General features: G+C 32.3%; 2 protein-coding genes across 3 annotated transcripts in view; one reads left to right on the forward strand and one right to left on the reverse strand.

The window, feature by feature from the left end:
* Positions 1-3,441: 3,441 nt before the first annotated feature.
* Positions 3,442-10,689, reverse strand: LOC140045262 (leucine-rich repeat-containing protein 23-like). 2 transcript variants are annotated; one of them, XM_072090096.1, is made up of 8 exons: positions 10,453-10,689; positions 8,478-8,590; positions 7,217-7,470; positions 6,560-6,690; positions 5,920-6,133; positions 5,366-5,520; positions 5,218-5,267; positions 3,442-4,541 (listed from the first exon to the last, which is right to left on the reverse strand). In XM_072090096.1, the coding sequence occupies exons 1-7, from the start codon at positions 10,567-10,569 to the stop codon at positions 5,220-5,222; spliced, it is 1,032 nt and encodes a 343-aa protein (XP_071946197.1). In that variant the 5' UTR covers positions 10,570-10,689; the 3' UTR covers positions 3,442-4,541; positions 5,218-5,219. The 2 variants fall into 2 exon arrangements, with proteins under 2 accessions (XP_071946197.1, XP_071946198.1); XM_072090097.1 differs by lacking the exon at positions 5,218-5,267 and having other exon boundaries at positions 3,537-4,541; positions 10,453-10,678.
* A 209-nt stretch (positions 10,690-10,898) lies between these two features.
* LOC140045268 (zinc finger protein castor homolog 1-like) overlaps positions 10,899-20,818 on the forward strand; it is a 43,187-nt gene continuing 33,267 nt past the window's right edge. Inside the window, exon 1 of the mRNA XM_072090107.1 lies at positions 10,899-11,061. The gene's annotated coding sequence lies outside the window, so the exon portion shown is untranslated. The remainder of the gene's footprint in view (positions 11,062-20,818) is intronic.

A 20,818-nucleotide genomic window follows, 5' to 3' on the forward strand; every position in this document is an offset into this window, starting at 1 on the left:
TTACCTCGCATGAGTAATTTGCATAATACATAATAATTTGGTTTCTCAAATGCACCTTTTTTCATGTTTGGTTTTAGTAATTCCCATACATATATATAACACACATGCATTATGGGATGGCACTAAGCTAGTTTTTTATATGAAACCTCTACAGCAAAAACTGTACTGGGAATCATTAACACTCAAATTTAACACACAAAATACATAACTGTAGTTATGGTGAAAGATTTCAGTGGCACGATACTATAAGATCTAAGCTCTATTAAGCCAAATATTTTTTGAGTAACTGATCGGAAAAAGATACAGAGCATTGTCACGAACTCCTCTCACGTATGTTTCCGAGCGGTTGAAAATACTTTAGGAACTCCCTTGTGACATAAAAGTATACACACAAAATCCACAAAGTTGTAAAATAACTCAAAAACAAAGCTTTAATTTCAATCAACTTCAACTTTCAACAATCCAGTAAGCACTTTAAACAACAGTTTCACAATAACTTTACAATATAATATCCAACCTCTAATCCAACCTCTAATCCAACAACCTTCTTCAAAATAAATGCTTCAATCAAAATCCTTCTCCCACTTACAATTGGCATACTTCCCCTTATATACAATATGTTCATAACCTTCTAGATCATTCCTTATACTTCTTCTTATTCTATTGATTACAGTTTCTATTAATAGCACTTCTGGAATGTTCTTGATTGTTCTTATTAATTATACATGGTTTCTTAAATCAAACCATCTAATTCTAGAATGTTCATGTAAATACTATGTTACTCTATATGTTAGGGAATGGTAATTTATTACACTCCCCCCTCTTTCTGAGCTCAAAACTCTTTCTTGGAGTTTTGAGGGGCAAGTATACACGGACGTGGCAAAATTTAACCCACTCCTAGTCTATAAAACTTAATTACACCATAATAACATAGAACATAATTAATAATAATTACTAATAATGAACCAACAATATTCATGTAAATTTGTCGGAATGGTTCACTAACAATTACTGACATAGGAATCATCCAATTTAGTTTTATACTTTGAGGCTTTACAATACTCTTTCAATGAAATATCATGTGAAAATTTCAAAACACTATTACTGCAATGATATAAAACCACTAATTTCTCTATGGGTTCCGTCTGGTGTTTTGTAAAAACATGCCTAAATAAAGTTCCGTCCTTACAGACCGTCATATCTTCCCGACATAAACCTTCTTTCCTTTCAATATCTTCCCGATGTAAACGTTCTTGGTTATCCATCATCTGCTGCATCAGAAGACTCTGTTGTTGTATTTGTTGCTTCATTAACAACACTAAAAAGTCTGTACTGCTGTACACTTTACCGGATATTGTTGTTGATTGTTTATCAGCCATATTTTAAATCTGGATGAGGGTCTTGTTACTAGTTAATCGTAGTTACCGAGACGTTCACAAGTCTACTGTTCCAAATAAATAATGTACTGTTCTTAAAACAATGTTTGTGTACTTACGATTAAACAAAACGTAGCACCACGGCTTCCGTAAAATATCTCAGTATCGTAAGTACCGCTTCCTCAAAATATCAATAAAAGTACAGTTGATCCTAAAACAGCCACCAATCTATGGCAAAATACAGTAGATCAAACTGCTACCACAAAATATCACAACAGTACTGTAGATAAAAACACAGTTAAGTCGAACAGTAGATCGAAATAACCGCTGCCACCAAATTAGGCTGAACACCGCTGCCACCAAATTATGTCACGAACTCCTCTCACGTATGTTTCCGAGCGGTTGAAAATACTTTAGGAACTCCCTTGTGACATAAAAGTATACACACAAAATCCACAAAGTTGTAAAATAACTCAAAAACAAAGCTTTAATTTCAATCAACTTCAACTTTCAACAATCCAGTAAGCACTTTAAACAACAGTTTCACAATAACTTTACAATATAATATCCAACCTCTAATCCAACCTCTAATCCAACAACCTTCTTCAAAATAAATGCTTCAATCAAAATCCTTCTCCCACTTACAATTGGCATACTTCCCCTTATATACAATATGTTCATAACCTTCTAGATCATTCCTTATACTTCTTCTTATTCTATTGATTACAGTTTCTATTAATAGCACTTCTGGAATGTTCTTGATTGTTCTTATTAATTATACATGGTTTCTTAAATCAAACCATCTAATTCTAGAATGTTCATGTAAATACTATGTTACTCTATATGTTAGGGAATGGTAATTTATTACAAGCATATATACTTAATTATTGTTTTAATTTGTCCATGTCTTTAAATGTTCTCAGGGAGGCAATTTCACACATCAAAATAAACAAATAGTAGATGTTTATGTAATTATAATAATAATATATAGAAACTGTACATACCATAATATAGATATCTATTATTATACTAGTGGTGTATGGTGTACCTGTATGTTAATTAGTGTATTATGTTGATTAGCATAATGATGACATGTGGTTGTATGCAAAATGTATGCACAAAGGAATGAGAATAACCTTTGACTCGCAGCACAACAGAGAGTGAATTGCTAAGAGCTGTGAACAACTTATCTCCAGTCCCTGTAGGGTCTTTCGTGTTAGAATTGCCAACAAACGACGCTCATTCCATATATAGGGGATGAGGTAGAAAGAACACAGTAACCGCCTTCTATTCCTAAAGATAAACTGGGGTTTTTAAAAGTGTACATGAGCCAGATGTGTACATTTGACCTTGATTTCATCACTACCTGTGTATACATTTCAGTACGGTACAGTATATTTCACTAACAAAAAATTCCTGTCCATTCACATTTGTACATACCATGAAAGCCCCAGTGGTCTAATAGAAAGGCGGCGGGTTTGGTTCGAGCAATTTTTCACTCACAAAATCATCTCATCCTCTGCCATTCATACGGTATTAATTTGTGTAATATTTCTATTAAATATTAATATTTAAAACCACACTTTTTGTTATGTTTGTATTTTCTATGACCTTTGTTACATATTATTAATTAAATATTATTAAATAACAGATATAGGCCTACAGTATGGCATGTCATTCCTAAAAGTCAGTATTTATAGAGTAATTATTTACTTAATCAATTTTATTTGAATGTTTATATCAAATGTACAAATGTGATTTACCTGCAAGAAATAAGTGTTTAGAAATAATTTATATGATGTTCTAAGACCGGTACTTAATTTCCCAAAAGTAAAAGTTGCAATATATATATATATTAAGTATTATTATATTATTAGAAAGTATACCTTGTTTCCAAATGGATATGTATGTCATGTGACTGTTGAACTTGCATAAATTAATGTGTGAGAAACATGTTTCTTTTGTCTGCTTATTCATTTAACTTTATAAAAGAACTTTGTTTTCAAGATATATTGTCCGAACACATGAACAATTTTTTTTTATTTTATTTTATTTCATACTCATCCAACAGCGAGTAACCCGCCAATTACAGGATGGATAAACTATTTAATAATTTCACAAGACAAACATATACACAAGATGCTCTACATAAACAAACAAACTGGATGTTCAAATTATTTTATTTATTTTTTTATTTTATTTCATAATTTCAGGATGGATAAAATAAAGACTATGAGTAAAATAACAAATTTTAACAAGCCATTTCATTTTGCAAAAAAAAACAAAACAAGAAACCCATTGAATTCTGGTTAAATTTGTTTTCTTTAAATTACAGTTTTATCAGATCAATAAATTTTTTTTCAATCAAATTTTTGGTCAAATTACTATTAAAAAAAACCATTATGTGACATTAAAACAACTTTTTTTTATTGGGACAATATAATAAGTCTAAGGGGACTCACAAAGGGGACTTTTCATGGAATGAACAAGGGGAAACTGACGACATCTAGCACATATTCAGGGGTTGTTGTTATTGGGTCCCGAAAGTATCCCCTAAATACTGTAAAATAAATATAAACAACTTCTATTATTAAACCATCATCATATTCTATCACTTTTTATTTATTAAAACATATTTACAATATTTAAGAAATTTATTTAAATTAAGAATAGCAAAAAATGCATGCAACATTAACAGTTAGCTTACAATATGATTTTTCTTTTAATCTGTTGACCTTTTATCAGGTGTAGTAGAGTAGAATCTAGCTTATAGAGGGAAGCAAACAGATGAAAATTATGCCAATACAGCAGACATAAACAGTGGCAGATCCGAGATTTCGAAATTGTAAAATGAAGTGATGAACCTATCTCGTGCACAAGACGTATTTAACTGGTCACTCGCAAATGCCTGGCATGAGATATACAGCAAGTAGTTGATTATTATGATTATGCTAATCATCTGCTCAAAACAGCCCCAGTTCAACTAAATACGCCTGTTGTTATTTTCCTGGTTTTGCATTCCATCTATCTGGTTTAAAAATTCTTACTTCATAGTATTTCAGTTAATACTATATTATTATGTGGTCATACAGTATTGAATGTTTTTTTTACTGTGTATTCTTTTATTTAAAAATCTTCGTCGTCATGAATAACTTCTTCTGTTCCCTGTAAAAAACAAACAATCATATCCAGATACAATACAACAGTTTCCAAATGAATACTACACTTTACTACAACCTTTTTCTAGTATCTTTTATTCTAATACTCTTAAGCCCGACAATTGCCTAATGTTATGACCACAATGTGTGTTGTTGCAGTAAAAATACACCGTATATATTTATGTGGAAAGGTGCTTTGTGTACCATGGATCGGTATACTACAATTAGTCTCCCGTTTTATTTCGAGGCAACAACCCCAAGAACAACCTCCTAAGACGATGCCATCCCAGAACCTAAACATATCTTCAGTACAGCATCTCTTGCATACTGTAGCCATCCCTACCTATAGTTTTGATTTTTCCAATGACCCATCAACTCCCTTTAGGCCTAAGCACCCCTAATCCCATGATTTTCTTAGGCCGAAAAAACCCTACCAACCATGACTCTCTTAGGCCCAAGCACCCCTACTAGCCATGACTCTCTTAGGCCCAAGCACCCCTACTAGCCATGACTCTCTTAGGCCCAAGCACCCCTACTGTACATATAGCCATTACTCTTTTATGACCTACTGTAGTACCCCTAACTATACAGTAGCTTCAAACACCGCACCACCCTTATGTCCGACACCATGGTCTAGTAGAACCAAAATTAAAATACCAGCACCTTAGAACTGAAAGACTTACTCTTAGTCTGATGGCACTGTAAGCCATGCTTTTTGTTCACATACTTTCTTCTACATATAAAAAACAATTGTGATTTGAAAACAATCCAGAAATGGTTACTTTTGATCTGAGAACATTGCAGTTATTTAAAAAATCATTTTCGACATACCTCTGCAGCAAGTGCTTCGGCTCGCCTCTGATCGTACGTTTCCTCCGCTTCATGTCGTTCATCCTCGGAATATTCATCTTTGTCAAGACGTTCGACTGTCCGAACGTTGATGAGCACCTCCATTCGATAGTCATCTTCATCCATGCAAGGGTTATCTGTTTGAAATAATAATAAAGTCCTCTTTAATAACTTTACTAAAGTTGAATTCCCTACTGTTGAATAATAAGTAAGCAGAAAAATATTATACAGTAAACATTGTTGTTGTTTAAACTTTAAAAAATCTTATATAACGCTGCCAAATACAATGTTTCTAACTAAGCACTTTAGACACAAAAATGATCCATAAAATATCGAAATAAATATCCAGATAACCAAAATGGTAGATAAGGAACTATTTTCACCGCTCTGTTCTCCAGCACTTTGAAGATCCCATATATGAGAGCTCGCCAGAACAGAATTCACAGGGGAGCTCGAGTGTAAAAGGCATCTGTCTATCCTACCAAAATAAGAAGTAAAAAGATTTTTTTTAAATAAGTTTGAAGTCGCCCCTTTACCTGATAAGACAAGTGCCCTCAATAATGGCAAACATTTTAATTTTGAAGTTTCCTTTACGTCTGTCACGCCGTTGGCACGGATGTTGACGTACTGCAGGCTCTTCATAGTCTCCGCAAATCCATCAAGTTTTTCAATCTGATTATCACGCAAATGCAACGTTGTCAGGCGATCCAAACGCTCCAGGCCCTCTATGGTTGTAATCATGTTAGCGCCCTGAAAGGCAATCGATGTCATGGCCTTAAGCTAACTAGTTTGACAAAAAAGGTGTGACAGATGTGCCCAAATATTGTAGTGATATGCCCAAACATGGTAGTGATATGACATCATCATATCCATTATTATGGGCACATCACATTTTTTGTCACATTTGATAGTGTAAGTGTAGACAGAGCTTAGTCAATTCTTGATTTGTAACTGGTTTTAACGAATAACGTTACAATAACTTGCGAGAATTACTTGAACATTCTCAATGTACTTAGTATAAAGAACAAATTACGTCAGAGTAGGGCAAAACATCTGACCAATTACTCAACACCCTGACACAAAGCTACTCCACAGTATAGTTACAAACATTTACAATTATAATAACATTAACTAAGTAATAGTTTTCCCTTTTAGATATTTTGTATTCTCACTCACAAGAAACAAGTTCTTTAAGTTAGGCAGGCATATTCCAGCTGTTGTTGTTAGCTTGTTGCCTCGTAATTCCAATGTATGCAATCGGTTCAACTTTGATGGTTCAAGACCGCTGATCACCGAGATTTCATTAACTGGGAATAAGAAAAAATATAATTTCAAAGCTTAAATTTTTAGGCTGAATTGCTAATGCAACGATTCAATAGATAAATGGTGAGGTTCGCCATCTGAGAATGCAGCAGCTTATGGACAATATCATAATCTTGGAGGGGTGTTCAAAAATAATTTTTTGATAAATGTTCTCTTTTCAGAGGGGAAATGGCCTATGTCAGTTTATCCAGGTAAGCTAGGCACAAAATAGACCATTTATATACAGTATATAGATTCACAGGTACTGTATGGTGAGGTTCGTCATCTGAGGGTGCAGCAGCCCATGGACAATACCATAATCTTGGAGGGGTGATCAAAAATAATTTTTTGATAATGTTCTTTTCTTGGAGGGGAAACAGCCAATGTCAGTTTATCCAGGTAAGCTAGGCGATAGACGATTACTATACAGTTATTTAGTAAAAAATGTAATTCTTTTTATTTTTATTTTTCTTTATATTTTGATGATAATGATGAATAAATATATTTGATTTCATTTGATTTAAAACTTACAAGACATATTTAAAACTTCCAGAAGTGGATGACTGACCCCAGCCATTGTTGTGATACGATTGTTGGTAAAACTTGCATTTTGAATATAGGGCAACTCTTCGAGCTTAGCCGACGATAACAGGTTACGGTCACATTTCAGGGTTAATGTATGCGTCAGAGAGTTCAAAGGTGAAATATCTCGAAGAGTATTGCCGGAGATATCAATATATCGTAGATGAATGTATGAAGCTAAGATGTTGATATCTGTTACTTCTCTATTAAAAACAAAAACATGTTACTTTTAGTAAATTTATGAAGGAAATAAATGATATTTTGATTGACATTAAAACACACATCCAGCAATGTTACCATGGGTGAGAAATAAACTCTTGTAAAATTCTTGTTTGAGGACTCCTTTGCTCATCAGACATCAGCATAGCTAGATTTCCATGTTTTGCGGTCCTCCATGACACAAGCAAGTTGTATTTCCTAAGCTGGTATCCTCAAGAAGGACCTTGACGTATGTTTTGTTTCGTGCACCTGATGATCCATGTTTGGGTTCCCAGAGCAGAAATCTGCTTGCTGCTTTTTCTGTGTGACAATAAAAATGGCCGGCAGCACCCAATCTACAGTGTCTTATTTTAAGGCGGACATTATTAAAAATGCTTCAATTTTATTTAACCACGGACCCAGATCAACGCATGGTTGTTCTTCCCTGGGGCCTTTCAAAATATTTCACTTTAAATTACTTTATTATTTTGTTGTAACCTTTTCAAAGAGTTTTATTCTAGGTTGGTCCTGATTTTATGCTCTGTATTATTTGTATGGCATTTGATGATATAAATGTTTAAATTTAATTGAATTAAACGACTGATTCCCATGGATGCATGCAAAGATGTACATACAACAAGCAAGGAATGATTCTTTGCCTGTAATTGGTCAAATAACTTATGTTGTGTGTGCAGCATTCCTGGCATTGGATCTTACTGGGAACCACCAACTTAAAAATAAGTTGAGGTAAATTTCATAATTTTGGACTTATTTAAATTAATCTGGATTTCCTTATTCTGTCATTTCATTTCATTATTTATTTGGTCTATTTCAGTATATACATAACAACAACAAAACTGAAATTGGGGAGACCAGGGTCAACCTAGGCCTAAGTGAACTTAATCACTGTAGCTGAGCCGGTTGACCAAACTCCAAAGTCAGTTAAACACATAAAAGACATAAAGACAAAATACAGTTAAAGCGAATCAAAATGAATGTGAATATTTCTTACTTGTCCTTTGCATCTAGCCTAACAAATGCATGTGCTAGACCATTTCCTGTTTTGCAAAGAAGAGAGAGGCCTTCTGCTACCATTTCTTCTGTTAAGCTGTTCTCTGGAATTTTCTGAAAAAATATAAATGAACTATAAAATAAAAACAATAAATCTACAACTAAAAAAGTATTACACAGTATATTTAAAATGTTTGAGTTTGTCGTACATTTTATTCATATTGCCGGGTTTAGTGAAGGTTTATCACAAATAACGTGCTTGACACATACTGTAGTGGGAAGGATTTGGGAGTAAACGTCATGACGTGTATGTATGTGGTTTGTTGTTTGTATGTACACGTTGCATTGTTGTGCAATGACGTTCCTCGCGAAATCAACTATTTGCGATAAACCTTATTGTTATTGAGTGCCAGCTAGCTTTTTTTTCCTGTCCACATGGTCGACTACTGTGTTGAGTCTAGTCTATTTGAATTTCCCTTGGTACCGAAAGACAACAGAATTAAGATTAGATGTATGGATGATTGAGAATGTTATTATAGATTTAATACATGTGACATGCCTAATGAAAGAGCGATGGTCAGCATTTTCAATAGGAAGCAGTATATTTCATGCACACTTTTTATAATCATATAAATAATAATAATGTATGGCTATAGTAGGGCCTAGCTAGGCCTATATAAAAAACATCATGACCCCCCACTGTCAACATCCAGTATTAGGGACTTTATGAAACAGGACAGTTAGGGGAGGACGACGAATATCCTGTCTGTGTTCGCTAGAGTGTAAAATCATATTAACAGACATCATAGATGTTTCATTAATTAGAAACGCCGCGCAAAATGTATTGCTTTTAATCCAATAAAAATGTTATTTCGAATATTATTTAGAGTTTTGAAAATTCCACTTTGAAGTGTAATTTGAACTTTATATTTAAGGTTAGGCCTAGCTAGGGCCTAGGTAGGCTATAGGCCTATATGTACATTATTTCTAAATTCTAGTCATCTGATGATAGATGTGTGACTGTCACGACAAATATGGTCCGGGGCCAAAATCGGTCCGGCCGGACCAGTTTTGGCTCTAAAGTTGTGGCCAAAAGCAGTCCGCCACTGCCAAAATCGGTCCGGGTTTTTCTTCTATCGATTTTAATTGAATTACTAGGCCTATGATGCTGTTTTAAGTTGTTTATGGCTAGAAAAATATCCCATGATATATATAAGTAAGTTATCTTGTCGGATAAATACTATAAATAAATGTATTTTATCTAAAAACATGACTTAGGTGTTCACTCATATTTCAGCCTGCCACACACTCACATGAACGGGTATGAGACGCTGATATTGCCAGCCAGATTTTATTTTATGAGGCCTTTTTCCTTCCTCAGCCTAATCAATATTGGATAATTGTTTTATAATGATTGTACTGAATTGATATTGATTGATTAACCATAAATTAGTAATAAATTAAATTGTTTTTAACATCATGGGGAAACGAAGATGTTAAAAAAACAGAAGAACAAAATGGATTAAAAACAGGCAGAGAATTAATTGTACACAAAAAACCTAAAAATTAGTACTAATTATTGATGAGTTACTACTACCGTAATAGTAATAATGATGATAAAAAAAACAGGCTTAATTTATAATATTTAAATAACAAATAAAACCCCGTAGTTTTCAATATAATGACCTTTTTAAATGATATATTATGACTCATTTTGCGCACCATATATTTGCAAGATCGGACCATATTTGGCGGCAAAAAACAGTCCTACTGCCCGGACCGATTTTATCCAGGCCGGACAGGTTTTGGCGGCCAAAATTGGTCCGGCCGGACAGGTTTTGGCAGCCATAAATGGTCCCCTGGACTGATTTTGGCAGCCAAAACTGGTCCGCCGGACCGATTTTGGCCCGGACTGATTTTGGTGTGACATGACCTCTCCCCTTTTTAAATTAATTTCATGCAGCTCCCTCGCCTACCTCTTCCTCTTCTTGTTCTTGATTCTCCTGTTCTTCTTCATCATCACCTAAATCCAGTTCAGGTTCTTCAGTCCCTTCTTGTTCTTCGTCATACTCCTGATCAGAAAAATCAGACATTACACAAAGTGATAATGCAGAAAATTCTCTAAAATTGTACAACCAAAATACTCCAGCTACTCTCTGTGATCGTCGTCGTGGTGATTGTAAGCATCCTCGTTTTTCAACATTAATTGCAATAATAGTGTACACCTACTTTTCAACAGAATATTAAATTTAATCTTTATAAATATATAACATAAGTTTTATATATTTTATAAGCATTATTATGCACAGTATAAAATGTGTATTTGGCTATTTTATTCCCTAAACTCTATACACTTATAGAATGTCAAATATTACGCTTCAATGAGCATACAACTTTGTGTCGATAATTGTTTTAAGCCTGAACTAACTTGACACACCACACACGCACACACGTAAACCATATAGCGGTGTTGTTTTCGTTGAGTACGTGACATCCAAACTAATTGTTATATCGCCGCCACAAAATATCGTCTGTCTCGAAAAGAAGTTGGTATGCAGAAAAGAGAGGTGTTGGAGATGAGAGTGGTAAGTCTTTTTTGAAGTTTTATAAAATCATAGAACTGAAAACGTCTTATATTTTAAGCGTGTTATATTTAATTTAGTTACATTTATTCAACAGTGCACATTTCTAAGGCTGTCAACTGATGACATGTTAGTTTTTATAAAAGAAAAACCTAGGCCTGACTCCGGTTATGAATGTTGCTGATTGATTGATGGACGAAGCCTACACAGTAGTAGTAGTACCTAGCCTAGCAGTAGCCACTCGTTACAGAAGTTACTAAAGGCTTTCACTCTTTACTAGCTAGCCTAGGCCTAGGCTAGGGCCAAATTTAACCTCAATATTGTTTTCACAGTTTAGGCCTATATGATTTTATAGTAGTTAAATTTGAATTTAATTTTTAATTAAAAAATATTTTTTTAATTAAACATTAATCCCTCTTGTTTTTATTTTTAATTGAGATTTCATTTAATTTATTTCTTCATGTACGTCAGTACCGGTATTTTGTTTTTTGATCAACAAAAAATACTGTAAAATAAAAGAAAATGTGAAAAAATAAAAATCGTTGATTCAAACTGCTAAAGTTAACTAACTGTTCAACGACTAATTTAAATAAATTTATTAAAAAATAATTTTCTTATATTATAATTTCAACAAAATAACTAGATAAAATCTAATAAATTGAACATACTGTAATTCACAGCGTATATTTAGATTGGTCCAGTTTTTAGTATTCATTATAATAACACATTAAAGAAATGATTTCCATATGCAGTAACAATGGGGTAGCATTTAGCCGCACAGGCCGTTTGGCCAAGTTCAGCACTTAATTTTACCATCTTTAGGCCCTGGCCCCCTATTTCAAAGTTCTGGATCCACCACTGGAAAAGTAATTTCTTATCGATAAATTTCAATTACTTATACTGTATTCACAAGACAGTGAAAGAAAAATGTTTGTCGAAGGAAACGATCAAAGGATGTAGGCATATAGACACTATATTTTCTATGAATGCTACATTTTTATATGTTTTTATTTGGATTTTGATAAGTTACAGTGTAATTCTCTTTTATTGATATTTTTCATTTCATTTTATGTACCGTAAATAATCTCTATTTTTAACAATTTCTGTTGGATCTATTTTTAACAATTTCTTTAAAACTTTTTTTTAAATTCCTTTTATTGTTAACCTATTATAAAATTTCTGATAGACCTATTTTAATGGACAATAAACATGTCTTATTAAACTGCATCCGGACACATTTTAATATGATATATTTCATTCTTAAAATGATTTCAATTAATGTGCTTTTAGTTGATTATTTAGAGATAAACTGCTTCTAAATTAATATTTATATGCAACTATGTCCCTAGGGTATAAACCTCAAGGCCATTCCCTAGCACATCAATTGCATTTATGCTGTAATAAGCGACAAATTATCTCAATTTAATGTACACATAGCTTTGAGTTTTGTAACTGTATATTACAGTTTTTAATAGTAATTTTAGGTATTGTAAAGAATAGGAACCCTACAGTATATGATGGCTAACCAATACAACTGCACAGTCAACTGCAGTACGAGTATTATTAGCATGTAGGCCTACTGTGTATATTTAACTAGCCCAAAACCGGACACTTTTGCGATGGCTTGGGACGAGTAGGGGGTTACCCCGGTGTACTAGTATACACACAGCCACTGTCACTCATCAAGAAAAGGGCCCCCTTGATCATACGCTGTTTAGGATCACCCTCTATAAATAAAGTGTAATAAAAAAAAAACTTTCTGGTTTTTGGATAGGAAAACCCCTTTTTTTGCGATATCCCTATTATTGAGATACTTTTCTGTGAAATGAATGAAAGGAAATATAGGCAATACAGCCAACCATTTCAAGGGAGACAATGCAAATTAAGAAGACACTTTGTTGGGTCCAGAAGGTGTCCCCTTAGTTACAGTAGTACTACTACTACTGTTTTTAGAAAGTTTGGTGTTACTACATTAAAAAAATATAGTTGAAATATTTGGTTGGGAGGTGGGGGGGGGAGGGGGTGGGCAGAGTTGTAACTTGGCGGTTTGGATGCTTGACTACTAATCCCAGATTTCTAGGTCCAACTCCATCTCACAAAGACTGCATCTTGAGTTTGTTCGTTGTGTGTACTGAATTAATTTCCACTCTTGGCAGTCCATGGTATGCCTAGGAAAAAAAACCCAACTTTTTATTCTCTGGTTGTAAAACAAAGTTGAATAAAATAAATAAATAGTGTACCTCATGAAGAACACATCAATGAGCATGAGAAAACATATTTGAAACGTGGTTAAGTTATTGAAAATTATTCTGTTTAAAGCTCTGTCTACACTATCAAGTATGACAAAAAAGTATGATGTGCCCAAATATGGTAGTAATATACCCAAATATGGTACATGATCAGCTCAGATATGGGCACATCACATATTGTTTTCACATAAAGTTTCATAGTGTGGACAGAGCTTTTACACCTAATAATCAAACACCTGAAGCACACTCCCACACTTTCAATAGCGCAGTATACCACCAACTAAACAAGATTTTCAGAGAGCTCAAAGCGCAAGATTTTGGTGTTTATACTTATATTCTTTAAATGAGGTTTCCAGACTGGTCCAACGGGGTGCAGTTTTGGGAGTGTCTACTACTGTATAAGCTTACTGTACTTGCTATTGCATCATTTGATTTCTAAATGCAACAATATTATACAAATACTAGGTCCCTACAGAGACTAGCCTTTTGAAGCTAAAAAAAAACAGCTACAAGGAAGGAATAAACAACAGATTACTTTTCTGATTACATATTTTGAATTTTGCTTTGTGTTAATGAATGACTGAATGAATGATTGGACCGAATAAGTGAAAATACTGTATGTTTTAACACTACGGCCAACCCTTATTCAGGGGACACTGCTATTAAGTGTACACTTTGCTGTGTGCAGGCTAAGGTATCCTGGGGGTTCTATTGCATTGCACTTGGCAGTAGGTGTACACTTTGCTGTGTGCAGGCTAAGGTATCCTGGGGGTTCTATTGCATTGCACTTGGCAGTAGGTGTACACTTTGCTGTGTGCAGGCTAAGGTATCCTGGGGGTTCTATTGCATTGCACTTGGCAGTAGGTGTACACTTTGCTGTGTGCAGGCTAAGGTATCCTGGGGGTTCTATTGCATTGCACTTGGCAGTAGGTGTACACTTTGCTGTGTGCAGGCTAAGGTATCCTGGGGGTTCTATTGCATTGCACTTGGCAGTAGGTGTACACTTTGCTGTGTGCAGGCTAAGGTATCCTGGGGGTTCTATTGCATTGCACTTGGCAGTAGGTGTACACTTTGCTGTGTGCAGACTAAGGTATCCTGGGGGTTCTATTGCATTGCACTTGGCAGTAGGTGTACACTTTGCTGTGTGCAGGCTAAGGTATCCTGGGGGTTCTATTGCATTGCACTTGGCAGTAGGTGTACACTTTGCTGTGTGCAGGCTAAGGTATCCTGGGTGTTCTATTGCATTGCACTTGGCAGTGGCAGTATGTGCATAAAAACAATACAGAGCAACAATGGAAAATAACGCTCTGTTCTTTATGGATACAGGGTTTGCTCATTTGAGACACTACAGTGTGTATTTTTCTTAAGCTACCCCTGCCCAACAATTTTCATTTTTTATTTTAATTACAGTTATCGTAAATGCTAGTTAAAAAAAATGAAATGGTTTACAAAAAGACTAAGTTTATTTATGATATGATTTGAAATATTACAAAGAAATTTCATTATAACACAATTTAAAAATATGCAAATTTATAAGATTTTATTCCACTTACATTATTAATTCTAATTTTAACATGGTACAGTACATATTAGCTGGTATAATGATGGTATGGTATTTAATACAAAAATTAATAGTTTGATTTATTTTAATACTAAGTACTGAGAATTTGATTACTATTGTAGACAAAATATTACCATCCAGTTTTTTTTATAGAATTTTTACAAAGTTGTACTAAAAATGTGATTTATTAACATTATTGCAAGTTAATTGGTTTCGTTGTGAATTACAAAATTGACTAGTTTAAAAAAAATTTTATTTGGTTTTTATTTAAATTTACAAATTTGTTCCAATAAATTTAATTAGTATTAGTATTTTATTATTAATTCAATTCAACCAACTTGGTTTTTTTTTGTGGATTACAAAATTAACTGGTGTTTTAAAATTTGTATTTGGTTTTTATTTAACACCAAAATATTCTAAAATAGCAGGTTATATAATTGCATTATGATAAGAGTAGGTACAACAATGGGCAAAGTTGATAAAATAGGGGACAATTGAACAAAAGAGTACACTATGAATAAAACATTAACTTGGCTTTTATGACCAAACTGTGGCTTGTTTGAACAGTTTCTTATTCCAAAGTCTCCCGGTAACCATGACAATATTATATTGATTTTATACTGGCTCGTAAAAAGAATAACAAAATACTAAGTGGGCGCTAAGCAACGGGTGCTTTTTATTAATCTTGAATGCGAAGATCCCCCCATTGAGACCCTGTCTTGTGAAGTATTGAGTGTAAACTATGGTTAATCTCCATGGAAACACTTTTTCCAAGACGATTGTCAATTTGTTCAAGGCAGCAAACAATGAGGAAAGATTAAAGTGTAGAGTGTTTTGTTCACTCAGGGTTATAACACCATTTAATACAGAAAACAACTGGTTTCTATTACAGATTGACTAACTTAATGTTGTTATGTTGTTTTATATACTAAAGCACTGTGACTACTGTAATTATTGAGAGCTAGATTTATGAATTTTAACTGCATACAGTACAGTAGGACATGGAATAATTTCGCCAGTGTAGCATAGCAAAAAGCTATATAAAAAAGCCTGTTTGTTTGTATAACAACAACAAAAAACGACAGCAAGTTTCTCGACTAAAAAATGAGCAATATTGCTAAACAAAATTTTAAAATAAAATTTTTCTATGTAGGATATAAAATAGCTATTATAATAAATGTCAATTTGTAATAGAATTTTAAATTACTGTGAAAAAAATACTGTAGATGTAATTTTTTACATTTGTAGAATTTTGAATTGGTAAAAAAAAATTAAATTTTATAATTTAATACAATAAAATGTGAATTTGTAATAGAATTTTAAATTTATTATGATAATAATTATTATAATAAGTAATTTTTTACCTTTCCAATATTTAGTTTTTATCAATTATTGATAAACATTTTTTTTTTCAACTTTCATTTTTTTATATTTATAATTTGTTACACTAATTGATGTGTAAAAATAATTTAAAAATATTATGATAAACTGTATTATATAACTTCCCTACAATTGAAAAAAATAAGATTGATTTTAAAATCACAGACATATTTTAAATATGGCACAGTGCTACCCACTTTTAAAGTCTGGTAGGTAATAACAGTTTTTACAACCACTCTTAACTTTTTGACAACCACAAAGACCTACTGTACTGTACATAAGACAAGATAGAAAGATATTTCATTTTAATAATTTGTGAATTTAAATTGCATATTAATTAAATAATGTGCATGCAAAGATACATGAGATACTAAATATTAAATATATCAAAAAATAGGAAATAAAAAAAAATTATGATTATAAAATTTAAAAAATATAAAATGTGTTTCTTACCATATTTAAATTTGATTAAATACGAAATGGTTAAGTAAAAAATAAATACTATGTAAATTGAACAATACATGAAAACTGACATTGAATTGAATGAAAAAAGACAGGAAATAATAAAAAAAATGATGTGCTTAGAAAATGAAAAAATATATAAAAGGTGTTCCATACTGGCGCTTTTTACCAATTTAATTTCCCAATGCAATAAATTGTTTAAGCAATTTCAATTTTTATAAAGATTTCATTCATTTTTAATGAGTTAGACCATAAAATAAGCAATAAAATTGATTTTTGTAAGAAATAGCTTTAGCAGCACATTAGCTTTACGTCCGGACTGGAAAAGGTATGGTTTATAAATTACTCTAGAAATATTGAATGTTAAATGAATATTTTAGTTTCTAAAGTTATAATTATTTTGTTAAATGGTCTTGATTTTAAAATATTTCTGTATTAAAATACAGTAATACTTTTTTTTAAAATGCCAATTTTAGCCAATGAAAGCGCATAATATTATTTTACTGAGTTGTGTAGTCAGAGTAGTACAGTAGAACCTCTATTAAGGGGACACCTTTCGGACCTTAATAGGTTTGTCCTCTAAATAGGGTTAAACCTTGTTTAAACATATTTTCCCCTCATTCACCTTTCGGACCTTAATAGGTGTGTCCTCTAAATAGGGTTAAACCTTGTTTAAACATATTTTCCCCTCATTCACCTTTCGGACCTTAATAGGTGTGTCACCTAAATAGGGTTAAACCTTGTTTAAACATATTTTCCCCTCATTCACCTTTCGGACCTTAATAGGTGTGTCCTCTAAATAGGGTTAAACCTTGTTTAAACATATTTTCCCCTCATTCACCTTTCGGACCTTAATAGGTGTGTCACCTAAATAGGGTTAAACCTTGTTTAAACATATATTTCCCTCATTCGTTACATGGGGTGTCTCCTGATTACAGGTTTCTTGAAGAGACTGGTCTTTATTATATTTTTGCAAATTTTATTAAATATTAAAAATTATTAAATTATTACTCAAATTCTTTTTTAATATGAAAATGACTGATATTTTTTAGTTTATAAAAATAATTTTTGCTTGTCATATTTTGTGCGATTTTTAGCATAATAGTTATTGGTATTTCTTTTTCATTTCTTGGTTTTAATGCCAACTGTACAATTTAAATTGAATACATAAACTAGGCCACATACTGTACTGTAGTTAAGTAAGCCACTTAAAAATATGAATTTATGCCTGAGCCAATTACAAGTAGATTTAATTATCCTTCTATCTAATATTCCCATCCTATGAAACCAAATTACTAATTATGTTGTTGCTATAGTTAATTTATGTTTTTGCTTCAAACCCATGCACAGTTCAAATTCCTCATACTTCCAAATTAGGCCATAGGCCCAGAGAGAAAACTATTTCTACACAAAGCTAAATAGTAGCTATGGAATTCCAGGAATACAGGCAAAAATTCTGTAGCAGACGACGCAATCTATTGCAGACGACGCATAGATTTCTCTATCTTGCAATATTTCCCCCCTCAGATAATTTTAATGTATCTCGGTAGGGAATCGGCCAAGTGATATGTTCAAAATTGTTAGTGCTATTCATATTAGATTTTTCTGATCACTATAGACTGCTGTTTGATATACAGTTAGTGATAAATTCTCGTAATATAATTGTACAGAATACTGCCCTACGGAATGAGTTATGATATTATAAAATGAATATTATTACTAGATGGAGATTATCACAATACTGTATAATTACTAATCTACTGTATAGTGCTATAAATACTGTATATACAGTAATTACTATATAATGCTAAAAAATAAATACTGTATATACAGTAATTACTATATATTATAATGCTAAAAAATAAATACTGTATATAATTACTGTATAATGCTAAAATAAATTGTAAAATGTAATTTTATTTTTAATACGAAAAAATAGTACTAATTGTACTGTACATAATTTAAAATATGTTAAAAATATTATATTTTTAAAATAAACATTGTCTATATTAAATTAAATATTAAATAAATACAATTGTAGATTCTATTTTATATCTGTTAGTATAGTACTGTAGTATTGGTAATTGATAACAATTATAATAACAAATCGCTATAAATTAAACAAACACCACCTTTATTTAGAGGAAGCCATGGTAAATAAAACTTAAATTATGAGTGCATTTAATTTATGATAATTGTCACAATCTATTGTTGTTTTAATTACCTAATAATATCATTGACCAAAGCTTAATATTGATGATGTAATAAATTCCGAAATAAACAAAATTGAAATTTAATTGAAAGCAGTGTGTCCATACAGTATTTAGCACAAATTTAGAAGGTTGATTTACTCAAAGCATTAATGTATAGTAGGCCATAGAGATAGAGTAACTAAAACTTTCAGTCAAAATGGAGTAATTGTTTGATGTAATTGTAATTGTTTGTTTCTATAATTACATTTAATAGATCAAAATGATATACAGTAGTTTGTAGTACCTCAGTCACAAGAATTAAAGATGTATTGTCCCTTGAAACACAAAAAATGAAAAAAGAAATATTCTAAATTTAAATTGGCCATATCAAAGTAATATTAAAGTTATTTACTTTAAGTCGAAAATTTGAGCCAAAAACAACAAGTTTACGTAATTAACAGGTAAATCAATTGGATTAAATTTCGTCTGGAAAATTGTCGCGAGCAAAAGTAAACAAAGATTTCAAACCACGAGTATGCATTATGCATGATGCTAATTAGAATTGTTTACAAAAATCGTCACGGTTGAGAAGGTGTTTTCACACAGATCGCGAGTTAGTTTTATGATTATGCATACAGAGTAGCCAAACAAGCACGTTGCATTTTGAGATATGTTTTGATCGAAAACTTTGACTGGAAGTCAAAGTTATTTTTTGAACAAAAAAACGTCTGTATTTCAGTTAAATGATTTTTTTTTTCGACTAATTTTTGGTGAAAGTTAATAACTATTATGATACTTCAAAATGGCCCACTTTTTTTCTAAATATGTTTTTTACCAATTTTTTTAGAATTACTCAAAGGGACAATACATCTTTAAAGTGGGGAAATGGTCGGGAAAAAAAATCCTGTGTGTGTGTCACATGGTTGTCAAAAGCCTCTGTCAAAAAGTGGTAAAGGTTAAAACCTCACCAAACGTTCTGATGGCTACACCCCTGGATTGGAATACTGTATGATGTGTACATCACACCACTTGCAGGACATTGGTGTTAAAAGGGTGGCAAAAAGGAGCTTTTATTTTCCGACGGCCTAGGAATTTTGCAAATCACATGATTTTACGTAAATTCAATTTAGCTTTTTTTGCCGACGATACACACCTAAAAAAGGTTCAAATTCGAATGTCTGAGATGACAGAATTAAGGACCTGTAGAATTGACCAAGTTGAATCTGTCTGACGACTTCACAAACATTTTTTTAAAAATCGAACAACTTTATGTAAATAGTACTTCGAAATGACATCCTACAGTATGTTGTTGCAATAATTGAAAGATCTGATCAGCTATGATGATATCATACCACTACCATATTTGGGCATATCACTAACATATTTGGGCACATTACACTTTTTGTTATCAAACTAGTTTGATACTGATAGTGTAGGCAGAGCTACTGTACAATTACAACATAGTAATACAGTAGTACAGTAGTATAACCTCATTGAAAACTTTATATTTAGCATTTTCTATTTTAATTAACTATTGATTTTTGTCCACTCCAGTAATTGGCTCTTTTCAATTTTTCTATTCCATCAGTTTTACATAATTATGTTAATTAGTAATATACTTTTTCTAGCGTAATCGGTACAATTACATACAGTTGACATGGTCTCAAGGCAAAAATAATATATATATTATTTATAGCGGCTCACTTGATATTGTCTAGGCTAGTTTAAATTGTTAAAATGACTGGAATATACTGCCAATTTTACCTCTAGGTATGATTCCGGTAGGCTATGCAGTAATTCTTTTAATTAGAAGTTTTCTAGAAAATACTGTAAACTATTGCCAATTATGCATTATTAATTTTAGGGCTTGTAGTCAAAGACTGTACCATTGGTTAGAAGGGGCGTACACTGATGTT

Source organism: Antedon mediterranea, chromosome 3 (genome assembly GCF_964355755.1).
Source record: "Antedon mediterranea chromosome 3, ecAntMedi1.1, whole genome shotgun sequence".
In the NCBI taxonomy this organism is placed as follows: Eukaryota; Metazoa; Echinodermata; class Crinoidea; order Comatulida; family Antedonidae; genus Antedon; species Antedon mediterranea.

What these genes read in the sequence shown, in the direction of transcription:
- LOC140045262 (XM_072090096.1), bottom strand. Translation starts at nt 10,569, where the DNA reads ATGTCTGATTTTTCTGATCAGGAGTATGACGAAGAACAAGAAGGGACT. An exon ending in AGGCTAGATGCAAAGGACAA is followed by an intron (nt 7,471 to 8,477) that starts GTAAGAAATATT and finishes TGTTTTTAATAG; the next exon opens with AGAAGTAACAGATATCAACA. An exon ending in GAGGGCACTTGTCTTATCAG is followed by an intron (nt 5,521 to 5,919) that starts GTAAAGGGGCGA and finishes TATTTCAAACAG; the next exon opens with ATAACCCTTGCATGGATGAA.